The sequence below is a fragment of the Pyrgilauda ruficollis genome, unplaced genomic scaffold (assembly GCF_017590135.1).
Source record: "Pyrgilauda ruficollis isolate IOZ18807 unplaced genomic scaffold, ASM1759013v1 scaffold38, whole genome shotgun sequence".
NCBI classification, from domain to species: domain Eukaryota; kingdom Metazoa; phylum Chordata; class Aves; order Passeriformes; family Passeridae; genus Pyrgilauda; species Pyrgilauda ruficollis.
The window spans coordinates 2,636,861-2,658,912 of NW_024525267.1; the positions used below are offsets into that span (position 1 = coordinate 2,636,861).

Consider the following 22,052-nt stretch of genomic DNA (forward strand, 5'->3'; position numbering starts at 1 on the left):
ATGTCAACACACCCTAGTCAGAAAACTGTTTGACAGTGTTCCTGTGAAATGCTGGAAGAAAATCAGACTACAGATAATACCTAAAAATTATTAACAACTTCTACCAAATACATTCTATTTTTAAAAAAATATTTAAAAGAGTGTGACTCATGGGGCAGCTTCTGTCTTCTTGAGTAAGAGGAGCTTGACAGAAGGAAAAGAAAGAACTAGCAAGTATTTGCTCATTAACTTTGCAAAGAAACATAAAACTGAGTCAAAGAAAATAAGTTTACTTACTAAAATGTTCCTTAAATAGGTGACTTTGCTTTCTCCATTCAGTAAGATTTTTAGAATTAAACTGATCTCTCTCATACTGGACACAGTACTCTGGGTGTGGCCTCAGCAGCGCCGAGCAGAGGAGAAGGATCACCTCTCTCATGCTGCCAACAATCCTAATGCAGCCAGGATGCCATTAGCCCTTTTTGCTGCAAGGACACATTGCTGGCTCATGCTCATCTTGTCCCCCAACATAATAATGGGATCATTTCACTCCAAGTGCAGGACTTTGCCCTTCTTGATAAACATCAATTAGCAGCCCATTTCTCCAACCTGTGGAAGTCTCACTGGATGGCACCTTACCAGAAAATGAAGTGAGGCTAACAGGCTTGTAGTTCCTGAGTCACCTTTCTATCCTGAGGAGAGGAGTGACATCTGCTTTCTTCAAGTCCTCAGGAAAATTTCCCAGTCATCATGGGAAAATGATTGGGAAATCATGGCACAAAGATCACTGAGAGTCATCGAATTTCCTTTGGAAAGGACCTCTAAGGGTCAACCTAGTCCAACTACTCACTGTGATAAACATGTTCAACTAGATCATGGTTGCTCAGAGCCCCATCCAACCTGACCTGGAATGTTTCCAGGAATAGGGCATCAACATCCTCTCTGAGCAACCTGTATCAGCGTTTCACCACTCTTTTTGTAAAAAATGCCTTCCTTAGATCTAATCTAAATCAACCCTCTCTTGGTTTATAAACCATTACCCTTGGTCCTCATGCAACAAGCCCTGTTAAAAAGTTGCTTCCCATCTTTCTCACCCCCTGTTAACTATGGAAAGGCTGCTTTAAGGCCTCCCTGGAGCTTTTCTTCTCTAGGATGAACAAGATCAGCTCTCAGCATTTCCTCACAGGAGAGGTGCTTCGGTTCTCTGATTATTTCTGTGGCTACCCTCTGGAATCTCTCCATGTGCTGGGGACCCCAGAGCTGGGTGCAGCACTGCAGGTGGGGTCTCACCACAGCAGAGGGATTGAATCTCCTCTCTCAACCTGCTGGCCACACTGCTTTTGATGCAGCGCAGGGTACAACTGGCTTTCTGAGCTGCAAGCACACATTGCTGGCTCATTCACCTGCACTCCCACAGTGCATTTCTGCAGGGCTGTTCTCAATCCCTTCAACCCACAGCTGTATTGATAGCATGGGTTGCCCCAACACAGGTGCAGCACCTTGCACTTTCCCCTGGTGAACTTCATGAGGTTCCCAAGAGCCCATTTCTCAAGCTCGTCCAGGCACCTCTAGATGGCATTCTGGTACTTGGAACTCTTGAAGGCCAGTCTTACCAGTAAAGGAAGGTATTTGGTACCCCCATTTTACATGTTCTATGTCACAGTCCCCTGCTCCATCCAGCAGCAGGCCCACATTTCCTCTAGTCCTCCTTTGGTCACCTATGTACATAGAGAAACCCTTTTCATCACCTTTAATATCTCTTGCAAGACGCAATTCCTGCTGGGCTTTAGGCTTCCTAACCACATCCCTGGATGATTAGACAATGTCTTCATATTTCTTACACATTACCTGTCCCTGCTTTCACCTTCCCTATGCTTCTTTTTCATGTCTGAGTTTTTGCCAGGAGTTCCTTGCTGATTCATGAAGGCCTCCTGGCACTTTTGCCTGACTTCCTGCTTTTTGAGAAGAACTGCTCCTCGACTTAGATGAGGTGATCTGTCAACACTAACCATGTTTTCTTTCTTGGATCCTTCTCTCCAAAGCCTTATCCCATGGGACTCTTCCAAGCAGATCCATGAAGTAGCCAATACTGCTTTCCTGAAGTCCAGCATTGTGACCTTGCTGTTTGCTCTGCCTCCTCCTCTCAGGATCCTGAAATCCACCACCTCATGGTCACTACAGCCAAGGCTGTCTTCAACCTCTGCATCTCTAACAAACCCTTCCTTGTTTGTAAGTATGAGGTCCATGAATGCAAGTAGCACCTCTCCTCATTGGCCCCTCCACTGCTTGGGTGAGGAAGCTCTCCACAAACCTCCTGGACTGCTTATGCCCTGCTGTGCTGTTCCTCTAACAGATACTGGAGTGAAGTTCCTGCTGAGAATCAGGCCCTGCAAATGTGAGGCTGTTTTTAGCTGTCTGTAGAAGGCCTCTCTCACTTCTTCCTTCCTTCTGATCAGGCCTTACAGCAGAGGCCCACTACACTGTCAACCATATTGGCTGTGGTTCAGGCTTTTTGTTTTTTCTTTTCAGGCTGATAACTCGCTCTTCAGAAAAAAAAAAAAATGTGGTCCCTCAGCGGTCCAAAGACTACAGGCTGAAAACACTGTGTAAATCAATGCAAAACTGCCATCCTGGACAGTCCCACAAAACGTGTTTTTTTCCAGCACATGAGAGGCAGCTACATAGAGATACTGCTTACTCAGAGTGCCGCTGAATGCATACAGCCATGGCAAAAGCTATGGTTAGCTAATGATGGTTTTGGACTTACCACGTCAAAGATTTTAAAAGACAACTAAAGTTATCATAAAATTGTCTTTTATTTAGGCAGGTAATAACAGCCTTTACGACAGCTGGGGAAAAGATACAACACTGCTTCAAACCCATCAAGTTCAAAATGTAAATAGTTTGGACACTTCCACCTTCTCTAAGTGCATTCCTTGTCTTCATATCTTGTTTTGATTCACAAGAACTTCTCTGTAGCTGACTACAAACAGGCATAGAGATGCACCTGAAAATCAAACACAAAGACCACTGCATATTCTTTTAAAAAAGCTTCAAACTTGGCCGCATTTTCTTTAGAAATACAATCTCACAGTGAAATATAACCTCACTGTCTTTAAACTATATGGCTCCCTCTTGTGTCTATTATGCCACATTTCAGTGGACAAAATATTTTTAACATTAAGCCATAAATATCTGGGCTTTGTTCACCCTTCTGCAGGCATGCAGTGCTCATAAATGTTAAGGAAGTCACAGACATACCTTCCTTTCTCTTCCCCTGAGAAGAGAAAACCCTGCAGCTTACAGAATTTCTCTTTGGAACAAACTATAAAAAAAAATCATGCAAACTACAAGTCTGCAGCAATGAAAGTAATCTTTTGAGCATTCCCTGTATTTTGACACCAATGCAGAGGCCAAATGCAGCTGCAACAACTTTTAGCTATTTTTTAGTTATCAAATTACATATGTTTAGAGAGGTGTCAGTGTGGTTTATAGAGCCTGGCTAACATGCTCAAGAGTTTATTTTTGTCTGCTCAACATCCCACCTGTTTCTGCTTATCAAACCAGACTACAGTTTAGCTTGCAACAGCTGTGAAATTCATAAATCTGCCCATTCTTCATGTCAAGCCAGACTAAGCACTTGGAGAAAGTCAGAACTGCAGCAGTCACCCTTTATAGAGAAGCTAAGGAAATAAAACAGAGCAGCACTTCTCAAACCATGTTTGAAACTGCACACCTATCAGAAGCCAAATTATTTTAAAAGCAGTCTAGAATCCTATTTAGAAAGAAAAAGAAGCATTTGAAGACAGGACCTGTTAACCCTTTTGTTCCCCCACCATTAGAAATATTTTGTAGACTAAAAATGTTGCAATTAGAGTATTCTGCCTGCACAAAGTAGTCACTTTTTTAGTATCTTCAAACAGCAAAAAACCCCAGCTCTTATTGCAAGATGCTGCTAGCATTACTTCCCACAGCAGAACAACTATCAATAAAATAAACATAGTTTTAAGATTTTTGCATTACAAAAAAATGTATTTGTACTTTAAAAAAAAATACTTTAAAAGGTATTTGTACTTTTAAAAAATTAGCCTGCATCCTGAAGGCAAGATGAAAATCCTGGTCATACAGGACAACTTTTCATTTAAACACTTCTACTAAAGCAGTAGTAGTACTGAACGAAATGATGGTATACAAAAATCTAAAAAAACCTCATTTAATCAAGCTCGCAGAGTACACTGCCTTTCATAGACAAGTGGGTTTGCTTTGCTTTTTTCATTTATATGAAAAATTTCTCTTTCGCTGTTTCTTCCCTTTTCCATCTGCTCATGAATTACCCTTAGCATTAGTATTTTGTGGGTCAATTTTGTTCAAAACATGATATGAGCACATGCAAGCTGATACTAAAATTAATTTCAGCTTTTATGAATAAAGAAAAATGGTACTTTGTTTTAGGGAAGAAAGAGACTTCTATTTTTTCTCTATGAACTCCTCTCCTCCACCATTTCATAAATCACAAGCTCTTGTTTTTGAAAGCAGAGATCAAAAATTTAAACTTTTTCTTAAGTTTTCAAAGAAAACATTAATAATAGCTGTCCAATACATACAGTTGGCATTCCTGGAGCCAACTGAATTTATTTGACTTTCTAATGTGAACAGTAGTATTTGCTGAATAGTAGTGAAGAAACATTCAGCTGAAATTGTGGTTACATGGCAGTGCTGAAGTAAGGCACCAAACAACCAGGACCCACTTAAAATTTAACTAAATACTTATTACCTCTCATTCTGCAAAGGAAAGTAAATAAAGCAAATAAAGCAAAAACCTGATCTACCTTCATCTCATGTTCAACAATGTTGAAACAACAGCTATAGAACAAGATATGTACCAAGAACACAAGACAAGCAATAAAAGCATTTGTCAGGAGAACCAAAAAAAAATTGATCTAATTTCCTGACCATTCTGCATTTCAGAGTTTTGGGTTTTTTTAATTAATGTTGCAGTCACATAACCTCTCACATAACAGTACTAGTGCAGGATTAGTGAAAATGATGGAACTTGTCATAGTGATAGTTCAGCTGATTCAGATGATTCAGTTCTCAAAAGAACTGCAAGAGCAAGAACAGCAGCTAGAAGAATTGGATAATGTTCCACAATATTCTGGAAATAATTTGTTAAGAACTGTAGACCTGTTTAGGGTGAAAAAAAAACATTCTAAGGCACAACATTTAGAAGCTCAGTTTGAACAGGCAGCATATTTTGAGAAACTAAGTGAAGGCTGGAAGACCAAGTGTGGACTGGGAGTCTAGGATAGGACACAGCAAGAAAAAAAGCGTTGGCTGAACTATTGTTTCCTGTACTGTGACACCTGGAAGGAAGAATTCAGTTCCCTTCCAATATCAAAGCCACTGTTTCTAACATATTCCTTGTGCATCTGATTTGGCTTTCACCAATCATTTTCAATTACTTTAGTTTTCAAAATGTATCCTTCTGCTCCTTATACTCCATAAACTGAATTTGTGTTTGAAACATATTCAGTTCTTGAAGCACCAAACAGCTACACAAAATAATGTAACTTTTGTTGAATTAAAACAGTTGACAGAAAAGCTTTGGAACTCTGGTAACTCTAAAGGAGAATAGAATTGCCTTGTGTCTTCTGACCTCTCTCGTGGCCAAACAAAATGTCTCTAGATCGCACATCTGGGGAGATTCAGTACACAGAGCCATACATTTTTTATAGAGAATGTGCCACAAAAATCTTTGAATGTTTGCACATGTGAGAACAACACATCAACATTCACTACAATATTATATCCAGCTATCAGTCAGACTAAGAGTTCTGTTCGAAACTTGGTTTAAACCATTCCTTCAGAACACAATGAAAAGTTCACCCATCTCAAGCCTCTCCATACCCTAACTGTTACCAGATGGGTTTATCTTTGTATTTGAAAGCAATCAAAATAATTACGCTAACTAGAACAGAAAACAACAGTTAATCCAGTTCATTGGAAATACAACATATGCAATGGTTTTATTCTGTCAATTAACAATTATCACTTTACTTTGTTAAGTGCAAACTACACATTTTTCAAAGAATCATAGAGGCATGCATAGGTTGTAGATCTCTGCAGGTCACGCAGAAAAGTTTCCAACCCACAAACTTCTAGAGACTGGCTAACAATAGCAAGATGAAAGCAGCGACTGGATCATTCCTTATCTCCTTTCCCCCAGAACAAACAAATCCAGATCCCTTAGTCTCCCTTTATACAGATAAAGGGCTGAAGCAAATGACATCTTAACAGCACTCCTCTGGTCTCATTCCAGTTTGTCAACAAGTTTCCAATTTGTCAACGTGTCTTTTACACTGGTGGGCCCAAAATTGTACAGTATTCCAGATAAAGCCTCACCCATTTTTAAACAAAGGGCAACAGTCACTTCTCTCAACCAACTAAATACATTTTTATATACCTATAAGCCTACAGAACTGCAAAATTTCAATAGCAGTTCAAAAAAACCAGCAGGAAATTGCTTTAATGATTCAGACTTTCAAGGGCAATATACTTGTACTATTATTCAGCATCACTGTTTTCACATTTTCCACAATAAGGATCATGAGAACAACATGCATATACTACATTTAAGATTCTTACCTGAATAACTTTGTAGAAATAGGCATACTGTCGAGCTGTATTTTTATATTGACTAAAAACATCATGTATGGCCTGAGTTGATTGAAGATACTGTACTTCATCTTCTTCAAAATAGAGAGGAGTATCATATTCACTGGGGAGAGTCTGGATGTAGGGCAGCCAGAAAGAGTTGGGGTTGGCTCGCTCACAAAGGAGATGGAATGCCAACGTTATATTGCCCATGGCTTGAAGAATTCGATCTTGAGAGTACAGAGATCCTGAATTAACCAAGAAAGGTGAGGAACTAAATTGATTCTCCACGGAAAATCTCATCCTAGATCTACTTTAAATTAACACAATTTAATAACAGGTAAGTATCTAACAAAAAAAAATGAAAAAAAGCTTTTCAGGTTTCTAAAATATTTAGCTGCCTGCACTGTATTATACTGCAAGATTTTTGACACAGCAAATGCCTCATATACAATTGCATGACAAAACTAGAACAATATTCTCAATACCTCAGAACATTTTATCTCCAAGTATTATACAAGCTACATAATACGTGTTCAAAATAACACAAACAACTTGTGGAAGATATCCAGTGCACTCAGCCAGAAACTAACCGGGAAATTAAATTCTTTCCACTGACACTTCAAGTTTCTAAGTATTCCAAACCTGATGACTGGCATGATAAGCAAGCTCTGTAATAAAGAAGATCAGCTAAAAAAAGAAAGTCTCCTACTGAAAGATCCCATAAATATTAATTTCTTTCTTAAGAACTTCCTTGAGCTCTTACCTAAGACTGAATTTTTAGCTGATTCAACTGTCATCAACAGTTTTCTAGGAACCCACAGAAACAATTCTTCAGCCTACAGAAAGGAAAGAAATGCAATATAGGGTCAGCCAGCATTTATATTATGTGCCAAGTGTCTCAAATATACAACAACTTTAAATGAAAAGTTGTTTGCATTATTTTTTTACATCAGAATTATTCTAAATCAGAATTCTTCCTTCTCTTCCACTGCAAATTCAAGAAACAACCTGTATTTCATATTGTGGTAACCAATGTTTCAATCTGCATTACACAAAACTTGAAACACAGGCACTCAGATACAAAATAAAGCCCTTCCATTTTGGAACTGCTAATATGTACAACACAACCTTAAAGCTATCAGACACATTATATTGCTAATAATTACATGATCACATATTTTCTCACAGTAGAGTTTTTTTCATATTGGCTGCTTTTATTCTAGAAGAACTGTTCAGGATTTCTATGAATGTATAAACTGTGTGCTAATGAAGCTCTTAAATGACTATACTGTGCTCATTTTCTAATACTCATTCTACAACAGCTGATTGGTCTTCAAACCTGTTTCCCACCTACAAAATGGGAATGGAAAGACACAATTTTAAATGTTTACCTTTTAACAGTTATCTAACTTTGTGTGTGTTTATACTCCTTCTCTGATGATTAAAAAAATCCTTTACAATTATCATAATTTGGGGATTTTTTTTTTATTTTCACTGAAAAATAGGTATTGCAAACACCACTTTCTGAGAAAAAAGACCAATTCTTTAAAAGAAGGGACACAAAAGAAGAAAAGAAGAGACTAAATAGGTATTGTAAATACCTCTTTTTCAGGCAAAAACTTTTAAAGAACTTTTCAGTTCTTTAAAAGGGACATGAAAGAAGAGAAGAGACTAAATAGTTAGAAAACATGGAATAAAGGGATACATAAGGGATACATCAGTGTGGTAGAGTACTCTGTGACTAGGTAGAGTATAGGCAACATAGAGAAAAAAAAAGATTAATTAAAAATTCACAGTACTATCAGTAGTCATAAAAAAATACTCAATTTTATCAATAACGTTATTCTCAAGTACACAGAGTTGGTAATGTTTCAGAACAGCATAAGGAGTCAAAAGGGGGAAAAGGGTGAGCATTTCAGAGCTCTGCAGATACATTCCAAACACAATTTTCTAATCTAAGTCAAATGTTCACATGCTCACCTTTATCTCTCTTGTTGCTTTCAAACCAAATCCCTCCTCTTCAAAGTTAGCTATTTCAAAACCCTCTGTGGATGCTCCATTTTCAGTTGCCCATTTTATCAATTCAGGGAAATAGTCATCTCTTTTTCCATCAAAGACAACAGACAAACCTATATACACAATTTATTGAAAAACAAATGCAGAAATAAGAGGATCCAGAAAGATAAAAAAGCTCAATATAGAAGTCCATGTTAAAAGCTATCTGCTATCTCACAGCAGTGCTACTTTGAAGTAGCTGAGTCAGAACTGGCCTCTGTTAAGTGTTACTCAATACTATATAAATGTCATACCCAATTTTCATCAAATTCATTATTGTGCCAAATTGGCTTACCAGTCGTCTTAAAGATGCAACTGCCCAAACTGAGCAATAATGAAATATGAAACTCTCCTCTTCTTTCCCTTTTAATAAAAGCCAAAATATTTCCAATCTTAATATTAAAGATAAATGCAATCACCACAACATGTTGATACAGACAAGGAAGAATTTGAGAGACAAGCTGTAATTTCATTAATTCAGCACTGCAACTGATGATAAGCAGATCTTGAGTTCCTTCTTTCACATACAAGACAGTTAGCCTTTTCCTGCAGCATATGGATCTACTAAAATATCTAAGGATAGATCTAAGGATAGATCTAAAATATCTAAGGATCATCCTCCTAACATCACAGAGCTCGTCCAAATTTTTACACTTTGCTTCTCCAACAGCATGTGGTCCATCAGTGAAATCACAAGCCTCGTTCATTTCCTTAGCTTTCTTCTACTGTGAATTCATTTGAACCTCTCTGTAATAGTTCCTGGCTATACTCAGTCAGCTCCTTTTGTTCCTCTTTGCCTCTGTGTGCTCTCTTCAACCCAAACTCTAGAGTCAGATCACATTAAAAGTGTCCAAAGGCCCCCAAAATGCTCAGGCCATTTTATGAGTGACAAAATGTCATCAGCAAGATGCTTTGCATCCAAAGATATTTTGGCTAAGCACAGGGAATAAAATACATTTTGAGATTAAAATTATTTTAGGGAAGTAGCATTAGTGTACTTAAAATATCCCCCTCTTGTCTCAAAATGTTGCATTTCAAGGCCCAGAACCAATCAAATCTGTAGTTAATTTAAAAGTGCAAGTAGCATTTAAAACTTTCATCTTTGACAATACAGTATAAAAATTTCTTCAGTATTTGCAAAGTATTTTTTGGAATATAAATGCCCTCACAAACACAGAAAGACTAGTTGCATGGTTTCTACAGAACTTGGTAGGCATTTACTGTCCAAGATTTTACTATTTTGATTTCCAATTTTTCTTACTGTATAAGACTACTGGGAGCTTTTAACATCCAGCTTGTACTTGGGACCATTCTTTAAACATCTCTAAAATTCTACTTCTGTTCCTCATATACAATGTGGACCAATACTTCCCAATTTTTCCAAATTAAAGAGAAGACCAGCTCCTTTAAGTCATAAGCACCATTGGGGAATAAATAGTTTCTACATGGAACAAAATATAGCTGTACTGATGAAAATCTATATTGAAAATTAGCTTTATTTATGATTTTGCTAACGAGTCAAACAAGGAAAATTTTAGACATTAAAAAAACTCCGTTTTCAAATTAAGAGTTTCCTATACCAAAGATTATTCTAGTTCACATCCTGCAGCCCCATGTTCTAGTCAAGAAAAGCACAAAATATAACATTTTTGGCATATATATTAATTATGTATTATTAGGTCTAAAGCCTTTATTAAGTTAGCAAACTCTGTAGATTAACTATTATGTTCTATTAAAAATAGTCTTGAAAGACACCATAACTTTGCTACTCTCCATGGATATAAAAATGTTACATGGAAAGACACTTGTATGTCAATAGCAGTGTGGTTAGTAGGTTTTGTATCTTCCAAAGAAAAAACTATGTTCTATTAGCATGATACTGTTACACTAATTCTACCATCTCTGCCTGCAGCATCTTCCCCCCCGCCCCACCCATGGATAGTTTAATCTTTCTGGTGCAGAAGAAAGATTCAGAGAAAAGGCCAACCCCAGTGCTAACCCTGCTCTTATTAACCTGAATTATGACTTACTTTAACACATAGATTACATCATAAAAACCTGGACATGTACAGTAAGTTTACAGAAGTCATGGCACAGTTAAAAATGAACCAAATTCACATCTACATCACTACAGAATGCAGTCACTGAAAGAGCATCATTTATTCCTCCATACACCCTCTGCCAAAAACTGATGTTCAGAGGTGTGTTAAGTCCTTTTATGGAGAAAGATCTCTATGCACCAGTCAAAATATATTAAAAACAGGTGTGAAAGGGAAATTTCAAGCCTCTTAATTATTTGCTTCATCAAGTAACACCATGAAACAGTCAAGCTCCATTTATATGTAGTCTGGCTTTCTTGCTATTACTGTATAAATACCAGAGAAGAAAGAATTGTTTAGGACTTTTTCAGGTACGTCCAGCCCAAATCTATTCATTGCAAGGTTAAAAAGTTATTTCTCAGTCATTAAAATATATCTGTCATAAAAGAGGTTACTTTTAGTAAAATTATATGAAAAGGATTTTTTTAGAGTATGACTCCAAACACAAAATATTAATATAAAAAAGTATTATCAACAGCAAGATGTTACATTCCATAATAGAAGAAAACTGATCTAGTATGAAAAAAAAGCATACCTTGAACTTTGGAAAACTGGCAATAAAATTCCTCATGAACTGTGGTATTACAATAATTTCTTTTTTTTGATTATGTGCATCATTTAGAGCAGAGAGACTTATTAGCTGCTGCATTTATTCTGTATATTTACATACTTTTGTCATCACTTGATGTCCTGATATTGTCTTGCTGAAACTGTTTCAACATCCAGTAAAGAGTTAATGTAAAACAGTTACAAATTGAGCTTCAGAATGTTCAGATTTACAGAGGCAGAGCAGCAGACTATGCAACCAGGAACCAAGGCAGCCTATTATTCTCTAAGGATTGGTACTTCTAGTCCTTCAGATTGTGACAAGGAAACAATTTCCAGTTCATTTTTCTGCTTATCAGACAGAATTCTCACAGGAACATCTGTCTGTGATAATCATTCAGAATTCTGAGTATGAAAATGGTTAATGCCAGTGGTGAAGTCCACCTGAACATTTCAGAAACACTGCAAGTTTTTGACATTTACCTTTTTGCTTTTTACGGATTTTCTCCACAAGCGAACGGATCTGTACATATTCTTCCCATTCCTTACCAGGACCTGGGGGAGGACTGCTGCATTCTGGAAAGAAAAATGTTTTCTTTAATTAAGTACATTATATACACACACACACATATATATATATGTACAGACACATTTCTATTTTAACCTCAGAATTATGTTTTCACAGTAACTTAACAGAACCTCAGTACTACCTGTCCTTCAAATATGTTTACATGGCAAATAAAACTATCTCCACAGTTAGAAACATCCCATTATCTGACAGGTAATTAGTTTAGACTTTTGAAATCTTAACAGTGTAACTTATTTTTAATATTCCTTCAGATATAAGAAATAGCAAATGTCTAAAAAGCTAGGAAGAATAAAAGTAAACAAGCAGGCCATTAAGTAAATAATATCTCAGATACGACAAACAACAAAAAGTGTCTGTTTTCAATAATTCAAGCAAAGCACTCTGTTTACATTACCTTGCTTGCCATCACTCTTGTTGTAATGAAAGCAGATAATAATAGCACAGAGCATACCTTAAGTAATTGAGAAATTTGCTGGCACATACATTTGACCTGCCTAGTCATTACTGTTTTCATAGATGCACAAGTACTGCAGAGACAAGCAAAGAAACACAAAGCCATGCTTCAGCTTTAGATTACATCCACAGTGTCTCTGCCAATATTCTAAATGTCAGTGTGTGGATTTCTTGATCTAAGCCATGTAAATCCAAGCAGACAGCTGAAGATTACCTTGCTCAAGTGGTTTGAAAAATCTTAGCATTGAATAAAATATGGAAGCTTGACAAAAGGAACAGCTGATACTTGTCTTTGCTTAGCAAATTAGATCCACATTTTATTTTTGGTAGCAAAGCAGAGGCCAATTGTAGCATAAGCATCAAACTGCTTTGCCAACTCCTTGTCTCCTCCTCATGAGCAATGCTAAGAAAAATTTTAATTTTTCTAAGACAACACTTAGATGTGTCCAGAATATGAAAATCTGGAGATGTGTTTCAAAAAGAACTGTATCACAGCACAGTTACTAATGACAGTAGAAAAGAGTCAATAGTATTTTAGCATCATTGTATGAAATTATGCTCTGCTTTTCATATTTACTAGAAATAATGGATGAGTTCCAAGTTCCTCAACAAGTGTTTGGTCTATACACAAGAACTAAGTACTATGAAGTTTCCAAACGGCAACAACAACAAATTTATCTAAGCAACAGAAATATCTGTGCAGTTGAACTGAGTTGTATTACTGCTTCCCATAGTTAATTTCCCTACTCTAGTATCAGTTCAAAGTACTGTTCAAGTGATAAATAGAAACAGTGTAATTTTTCATGTTTACAAGAAAAATATTTTTGACAAAGCTTCAATGCCAAGCTATCTGGTTGTTTAAAAATCTAATCTCACCCAGTATTTAAGCTTGTATTCAGATGAAAAGCCAAATGCTGCCACAAATATGGTCTGTCCAATAAATACCCATTTAAATAAGCCAATGATGGCATGTATTAGCAGAGGTAGTTTAGTATGTATCTCAGAGTATCTACCTTAAGCTCTCTGAAACAGCAAGCTTGGCCACTTACAGGAAAAATACAACTCACTGGCTTCAGCAAGAAAATGTTTTTGAGCAGTTTGCACAGCATCCCTTTTCCCAGAGAGGCATAAAAACAAAACTTACTTTGCAATAACTCACTAATTAGATTCAACATTTCCTTTGGAGATACTGTCGCTGTGGCTCCTGTACCTGACTTCTGAGTTTTTACTCGGCTTTTCTTCCCCATCTTCCAACTAAAACAGATTAAGAAGCACACTGTCACCAATTACAATGAAACAAAATATGGTAAGTATGAATGAACAAGATCTTCTTTCACTAGTCACATGAAAAAGAAAAGAATGAGAAATTATTTCTCGCACATATATATGTGCAAGTATGATTTGCATGGCCTGAACATAAGAGCTATACAGTGCAATCTGACACAATATTTCATGTAATTGCATGTAAATTACTTCAGGGTAATTAGAAACTAGAAATCTTAGAGACAAAAAGAAAAATTATTCTAATCACATGCAAATTCATTAGTTGTGAACAAATATTATGGATTCCAAAGTATTCAGGCTATAGAAAACCAGGTTATTTTATCTCATCAGCTGCATGGCCAATAGCAGCTGAATTAGTATTTTGACTGTATGTTACATAGTAATTCAAAATGAATTCAAGATTAAATATTCCATTTCAAAATAAAATCTAAATACCATCTGTATATCTTTGCTGCAGCCTCTCCTGATTCAAGGCAACTAGTTAAAGAAAACTTATTTTCATTCCCATAGTAAATGGAACATCATCTTAGGCTGGTATTCCAATATTCAGTGCCCCTTGTCCTCATGCAGGACTTAAATCACACAACACCTCCTGGAACAGCAGTGTAGTAAGGTGTGAAATACCCAGGGAATTTCTCACATGCACTGGGAGCAATTTCTGATGCTGGCACTGAAAAGGCTTCTAGAGGAGGGGCTGTGCAGGATCTGGTACTCATGAATACAGAAGAACTGCTTATGTATTGAAGAACGCCTTGGATGCAGTAATTGTGAAATCGTAGCGTAAGTCTTGAGAAAAGAAAGGAAGGAAAAAAGCAGACTAAAGACTCTGGACTCACTGCAGTAGACAGAGTTGGGACTTGCTCAGGGAATGGCAAGCAGAATGACCTGGGAGGCCACAACTGAGCCCACAACAGCCAGTCATCTTCCTGGACTCTTCCCTAAGCATCAAACAAGCCTTCCCAACATGAAAGAAAATCAGCAGGCACAGCAGGAGGCCAGCTGACTGTACACAGGACTTCTCACAGACAGAGCTCAAATGAAACAGAAACAGAGGTAAAAAGGAACTGGGGACAGGCAACTGGAGGAGAATGTAGATGCACTGTCTGGGCAAGCAGAGGATGAGAGAGAGGCCAAAGCTTGTTTGGAGGTGATATTGAGGATGAATGTGAAAGGCAAGAAACTGTGAGCAGAAGACACTCTGGGGAAAGTGTAATTCAGCTGCTAAATCAGGAAGCTACCTAGTGATGAAAGGTACAGAAAAAGTTGAGACACCCAACACTTTGGGCATGGTCTTTACCAGCAAGGGCTGCTACCAAATTTACCATGTTTCTGCATTTAGCAAAGTTTGAGGGAGAGGAGGTACCAAATCAAAACGCTATCTGGGTAAGCTGGACCTATGCAAGTACATAGGATCAGATGGGAAACATCCAAAGCACTGAAAAAGCTAATTGATGTCTCTGGAAGGCTGCTGGCTACCATCTTTGAAAAGTCATGGTAATTGCTCATGACAGGAAACTGATAACTTAAAATCAAACAAACAAAGTCCAAATGAAAGGCCAGGTGGATGCAGCAGAGAGTAAAGGATCCAGAGAACTAAAAAACAGTGAGTCTCACCTCATTTGCTGTACAAAATGTAGAATGAGTTCTAAAACAAAGTTATTTCCAGGCATGATGGACATAAATGCGAATGGGATCAGAAAATAGACTTCTAAAGGCGAACTCTGCACTGCCTTAAGCAGAAGAGTAAGTGGTTTCATGGACCAGGGAGAATTGCTGGTTGGCAGTGCTTTGACTTATGCAAGGCTTTTAACACTATCTTCCATAGCACCTCAATTGTCCAGCTGAGGAGACATGGACTGAATAGGCATGCAAATATTTCCTTGAATCATGAAGTTCAAACAGTTTTGGTCCATAATCCTTTATGCCAACAGATTAGGTGCAGTATTTCTCAGTAGACAATACCAGCCAATAATTATCAGATTTGGATGCTAGGACAGAAAGGATCCTCACATATTTACAGACAATATAGAATGGGAAAAGCAGCCAACATGTTGAAGGGCAGGACCAGCATTCAGAAGGATCCCAACTAACTGGAGGAAGAAGCCAAAAGTGACTTTGTAAAGTTATACAAAGATAAAGTATCCTCCATTTGGGAAGGAAAAGATCATATACAGCATCATAGCTGCAGACTGGACCAGCAGCAGCTCTACAGAAAAGGATTTGGAGTCTCTAGGAGAAAGCAAGTTTAACAAAAGCCAGCACCCATAAACTAGCGAAAACTAACTGCAGTTTAAGCTGCATAAGCAAAAACAAAAACAGCAGGTCAAGAGAAGCAACTATTCCCCTCTGCTTGCAGTGGTGAGGCCACATGTCCAGTGCTGCAGCTTTGGGCCACACAGAGCAGAAGGTACGGGGAAACTGAAGCACATCCAGAGGAAGGCCACTAAAAGGGCTGACACATAAGATAAAAGGCATCATTTGTTCAGTCTGGAGATGAAAGGGAGTCCACCATTGCCTTCATCGATGTGACAGGGAATTATATAACAGGTGAAGGCAGCTTCTTCTCCACAAACACAGCAAAAACTCAACAGGCAACAGACACAGAATGCCTGACAGGAAATTCCACATAGACATAAGGAAACTCCTCACCCTGAGGATGGTTGAGCACTGAACAGAATGGAGATTTAACCATGATCATGTTTGCAGCATCTCCAAGCATGGAGATGTATTTTTAAATTTGGAGAATTTAAAAATTTGGCTCAGCAAGGCCCTAAGCAACATGATCTAACTTGAAGGTAAAGCAGAAAATGGAGCCTCTCAATCTCCAGACCTACTTTTTTTTCCTACAATTCCACATGTTATTGCAGCTGAAGTCTTCACATCTATAAGTAGTTTATACAGTAAATAATATCTTCCTGGACAGCACAGAAGATTCTATGTCCAGTTACTTTGCAGTGAGATGGAACAGACAGTCACGTCCACAACTTTAGACATCTCAAAGATTTCAAACATCTGCCCAAGTCATCGAGACCATCAAAGCCACAGCAGCTTTAAGTTACAATACACTGCACAGTAAAATCCACAAAATGCAAAAAATTCACTGCACAGAAGCAGTACTTTGGGCTCCAGATGTTCTGAACATTCTGTATATATAAAAGGAATAATTTTATCTTTGGTCAGTGTAGTTAGCTGACCCAAAATTAAATGTTTCCTCTCATATGCTACCAAAAAGTTTTGCTCTTTGGCAACTGGTATTAATACTGCAATGTATGGACCAGCAGCTCTAGAAGACTCTAGTAGGAAAGGTCTGCTTTCCAGAATACTTATTGTATATAAATATTAATATTTTTCAGAATAATCTGGCTGCTTTCCTTTTCCATTAAGATTACAGAGAACAAGAAGCTACCAAACCCAAGGTTTATTTCAAATAGTAACTTTGAATGAACAGGAAGCAAGCTAAGTTAACATTGTTAGTTTATTAACTCAAAATAATTAAAGAAGCTCAAAACTGGCTGAAAAGCAATACCTCATAAAAGGGAAGAACAGTAAGGCAAAACTAAAAGTTCTCCAAAGGGAAGGCAAAGAAACTGAGTCTTTCATTTTCTGACATGAAACATAGTGCAAGAACAAGACTAGCTCTGCGTACACACAAACTGTGAAGTCCTGGGGCATACCTACATCCCCTGATTTTAGCACTCTCTGACAGACAGATGTCAGAGGCTCAAACAACCCACCTGTGCTGCTTCATTTTATCAGTCCCCCCTGAGTTGAATAACTTACTTTCCCAATACAGTTTCTACCATGAAAAGCCCACTCATGCAGCTGCTAAGGAGAGACCCCAGATTCAATGTGAGAACCACTGTCTGATCACATCTCTTGATGTTTGTGAATGAACACTGGACATCCCCTTGAAAGGTGTTGTTCTACCACCAACAGTTACATTTTATACGAGATTTATTAATATTTTTCAGTTCAGATGAAGGCGGCAGTAACGCTCATTATGCAATCCATGTTGAATTTATAATAGTACTCATTGGAAATAGGATCCATATAAAAGGTCAACCTGCCATAATGCAATGTGAGACAAAGATAAAGAATAACAGTACCAACAAAAAATTAACTTAAGAGTTTATTTTCATGGTCTTCCCATTACACAGTCTTTCCTTCTGGTTTTTTTCTTTACCCCCAGCAGTTTTCTCATGGTACATAATTCCATATACAAGGACCTTATTTGCACATCACCTCTTCACTTGCATGTTCCCCTCTCCTATATGTTATCTTGCTACGTTTATTTTAGACTCTTCTGCTCTTAATAAAAATCAAGTCAGACAGTAATGGATCCAATTGCAGGTTTGGAATCCAAAATCTTAAGAGCAAGAACAGTACAGTTCTGTGTTGATTCATACAAACGTTTTCTACATTCCCTCTAAACACAAGTCCATGCATCTTTAGAATCATCAGAAAATTAAAGCAATCCCACACCATGTATTTCATTATAAAAGTAATACATTATGACCTATAGTTTATATCAAGATACTTATAAGTATTAAGATATGTAGGTTGAAAAAATGAAATTATTTTGAAGGATTTTGTTTTCTCATTTCCAAGAATGAAGCAAGTTAACTGATCAATAAACTGGGGAAAAACAATCTGTATACACAACTACCAATATACTGCATGCTTTTTTCTTTCCATTATTTTTTTGAAGCTGTATTGAGAGGAATAATCTGCTTGAAATATAAACATCCATCAGTAAATTTATTAGAAGTAAAAAACCAAAGAAAACTGTGCACATATTATAAATGGAGACATGAAAAGTGCCACTGTGGTTTCAGAAAAACAATACAGCAATACATAAAGCTGTTCAAATATGGTACACAGTCAGCATTAATTTCTGAATTTTTCCTTGTATGAAACATGTTAGTAGCAAGAATCCATTATTGCAATGAAAGTATTGGCAAGAATGATGTCTAAAGATAAAGCTGATTTCAGAGGATGTGAACTTCAGCTTCCCAAATACAATGAAAAGGAAAATTTGAACAATGCTTTGTATTTATATTGCCACCCTAGATCAATATTGTTTCAGAGGCCAAAACCAGAAATCTAGCCGAAATCTGTCTACACAAGTAAGAAATTCAAGGTTAATACAAGACACGTCTCAGCTTCTACTGATGTTCAAAAAACACACAGCAAACATAGAAAAAAACAAGATCATTGAACACAAAGCATGCATTATTAAATCAGCAAGTCTCACACACACACACAAAAAAAAAAAACCAAAAAAAAAAACCAAAAAAAAAACCTCCATCTAAAAAAAAAAAAAAAAAAACACACCAAAAAAACCCTCCATCCAGACTGTTATCTTGGGATATCTGGTTAAGGAAGTAGTATTTCCTTTTAAGGAATTATCTACCTTGATCAAAACTATTTTTGGATCCAATTCCCAATCAGAAAAACAAGTTTCTACTTCCTACATACTCATCTTCATTCACTGTTCAGTTACATGAAACAGATATAACTATTTAAACCTAATGCATTTGACAGCTGTATTGTTTAGCAAGAGCCATAATTTGAAAGGATTTGCTGCTATACACAGCTGTCTAGAAAATGAATTCCAAATACCAGCACTGTGAAGTCTATGTACCATTAAAAAGTCGCACATTATAACTTATAAAAGAAATAATTTAAAAATAGATTATGAATGTTTTTTCAAAACTTCTGAAATCTAACAGAACACTTCATCCAATTTCATGTTTGGGAAAAAAATTTAGTTAAGGAGTGCTCTGCTGTATTTAACCAGCAAAGGATGGGTTATAATGACAGCGGGAGACCCAATATGGAAAAAGTAAATGTGCTTCCTTTGTGAAACTACCTTTGTAATTCAGCTCATGAAACAGATTAGAGAGTTAAATTTCAATTCCAAAAAAAAAAATAAAAAAATTCTAGAATTCCATGAAATATTTGTAACTTCAGGGAGAAAGAAAAACAGCATATTTTTCATTTTAAATAAAATTTTAGACAAAAAAGTTTTGGGTTTTTTTCTGCAAGTGATTAAAATGATTGTTTAGAAAGAAAGTATGAACCCTCTTTGACACGATGAAAAGAAGGGGTATGTGCCAGTACCTGCATGACAACAGAAAAAGCAATAAATACATATAAAAGATATATATATAAAATATAGCTGCACTACATGGGGAGAACCAAAACAAAAAACCCTTCAGATGAACCGCAAACTTTATGGATGTCTGAAGAAGCAGCACACATTTCAGTGAAAAAGCAATTTGGGTTGTTTTTTTTTTTCTTTTTGAGTTTGGTTTTCTGGTTGTATTCTGGTGAATAGCTTTTAAGTACTATGCCATGTTTTCTTTCAAATGAACGTTGCTGAAAATTCCTGAAAGCATTCTCCAAAGAGGGAGCACACTGACAGCAATGATGAATAAGCTCAGTATTACAGAACACAGCCACATTTCCAAATATAGTGTATCAGCTGGCTTGACAAAGAGAATCATGCCAAAACTGGCAGTGAGGGGTGTAAATGATCCATCTCCCTCTCTAATACTGCTATCAAAGAGCAGTTGTGTTGAGTCAGACTTTGAACTGGTTTCCACATCACACATAAAAATAATATTTTAATGAGCTGTAAAATATGCTTCCTTTTGACTTACAGCTTTAAAAAGTGAGCATATTTACCTAACAGCTTTAGAAGGTAACCATGAGAAGTCTGCACAAAACTTCAGATTACTAAAGAACTGCCACCAAGTGAACACATTTTTGTTGTTTTATTTAAAAAATAACCATGACTGTTTTAGCATTTTATTTAAGAAACCTAATACTTCTGGTATTAGAGAGTTTGACTTCATCACAGGAACATATTTCCTTATGGAAGCAATGCCAAGCTTGCATGATAAAACACAGATCTTTCCAAATAATGGGTCAGAAAAAAACTTCCATTTAATCATTAACAAACTCCCCAGTTCACTGTAGTGCTACATAGAGCTGCAGTCAGGTTTGATAGGAAAAAAATTAAAAGATCTACCACTGAGCACTGTAAAGACACCTACCTCTCCCTCTAACTGGGTTAAAATACAAGCTTGCAACCTTTGTTACAAAACTGTGAATATGATCATTGCTCTAAGTAAACACTATGTTAATTTTTAACTGTGCTGGATTAAAAAAAATTATCCTACATGATGCAGACCACACAAAGTTTGATTTCTTCTGGATGTGTATCTCACTTTCTTTTCCAGTGGCCTCAGAATCCCTGCCGTGCTCTGTCACCCTCCTCAACTCCTCTGGGACTTGGAATAGCTTCAGCTATTACTTTTTACTTTAAAGAGCAGTAAATCAGCTATCCAAAAATTTGCCAGACTTTTACAACACCAACCAAGTTAGGAATTCCCATAGCAAGAGTTATTTCTCAAAGTTTAACTTTGCTTCAAGGACTCAGCACATTTCAATGCAGTATCTTAAGACTGCATCTTTAATTCAGATCCTTGTAGATACTAATTACATTATGTTCTCATTATTACATAATAGTTACCACTCCATGCATCTACTTGGCACACACGGGCACAGATGGCAGAGGGGTGCAGATCCAGAATCTGTATTGGAAGGATACATATGGGTAAACAAGGGCAGACAAGGAGAAGACAAGGGAATTCTCAAGCCATGCAAAGAGCAAGGAGAGGTGTATATTGTAGGTGGCTGTGGGATACATTCCTTGGCAGCATCAAAAGGGAGGACAGATGAGTGGGATGCACACAAATGAGGCTTGCAATTTCTTTTTCTAGCTTGACTGCCTAGCCTAAGTCCTTTTCCCCTCTGCTTCAGAGAGGGAAGTGTATCATCTCTTACATCAACATATGTTGAGAAGCCAGGGTCCTAAAGGACAAGCTTAATGCTTATAGGCAACTGACAGGAGCTCTCCAATCTGTATGTAGAACACAATTTTACACTTCATATGACCAGCTCTATGCAGAATGTGATCTTTTGCTTCAATTGATCAAGTTTGGTTTTTTCTCCTAAACTTGAATCTTATGACTGTGGCTAAAAAGATAAATACATTTCATAGCAAATAGATGAAATCAAGAAGTGTAAGAACAGTGTGGGTGGAGGAAGAGATCTGTGATCTTTAAGAAAAATTCAGCTTATACATTTACAATGAAATGCTATGTTTTCTTCTGAAAACCACCCACCTCATGTCACTTGGAAACCACATTTAGATTAATACCTTAGGACTGATGAGAATGTTAATGTTCCCACTAAATAAATGACTAATTAGTTACTGATTCAATCCCTTTCCCCCCAGCTCTTTCATCTTTGATGTACTCCACCCCTTCTCTTCTTGCTATTAATTCTCCTCTCCTATGACCGCCTTTTCCTTTTCCTTC

At 37.0% G+C, this 22,052-nt stretch overlaps 1 protein-coding gene across 3 annotated transcripts in view; it reads right to left on the minus strand.

Moving 5' to 3' along the window:
• SETD3 (SET domain containing 3, actin histidine methyltransferase) overlaps positions 1–22,052 on the minus strand; it is a 62,585-nt gene that overhangs the window by 25,097 nt on the left and 15,436 nt on the right. For all 3 annotated transcript variants that reach the window (XM_041476321.1, XM_041476323.1, XM_041476322.1), the window contains exons 2-6: positions 13,523–13,632; positions 11,820–11,912; positions 8,617–8,765; positions 7,400–7,472; positions 6,625–6,881 (exon numbers count right to left, since the gene is read on the minus strand). In XM_041476321.1, the coding sequence (XP_041332255.1) occupies positions 6,625–6,881; positions 7,400–7,472; positions 8,617–8,765; positions 11,820–11,912; positions 13,523–13,632 (682 nt within the window). The remainder of the gene's footprint in view (positions 1–6,624; positions 6,882–7,399; positions 7,473–8,616; positions 8,766–11,819; positions 11,913–13,522; positions 13,633–22,052) is intronic.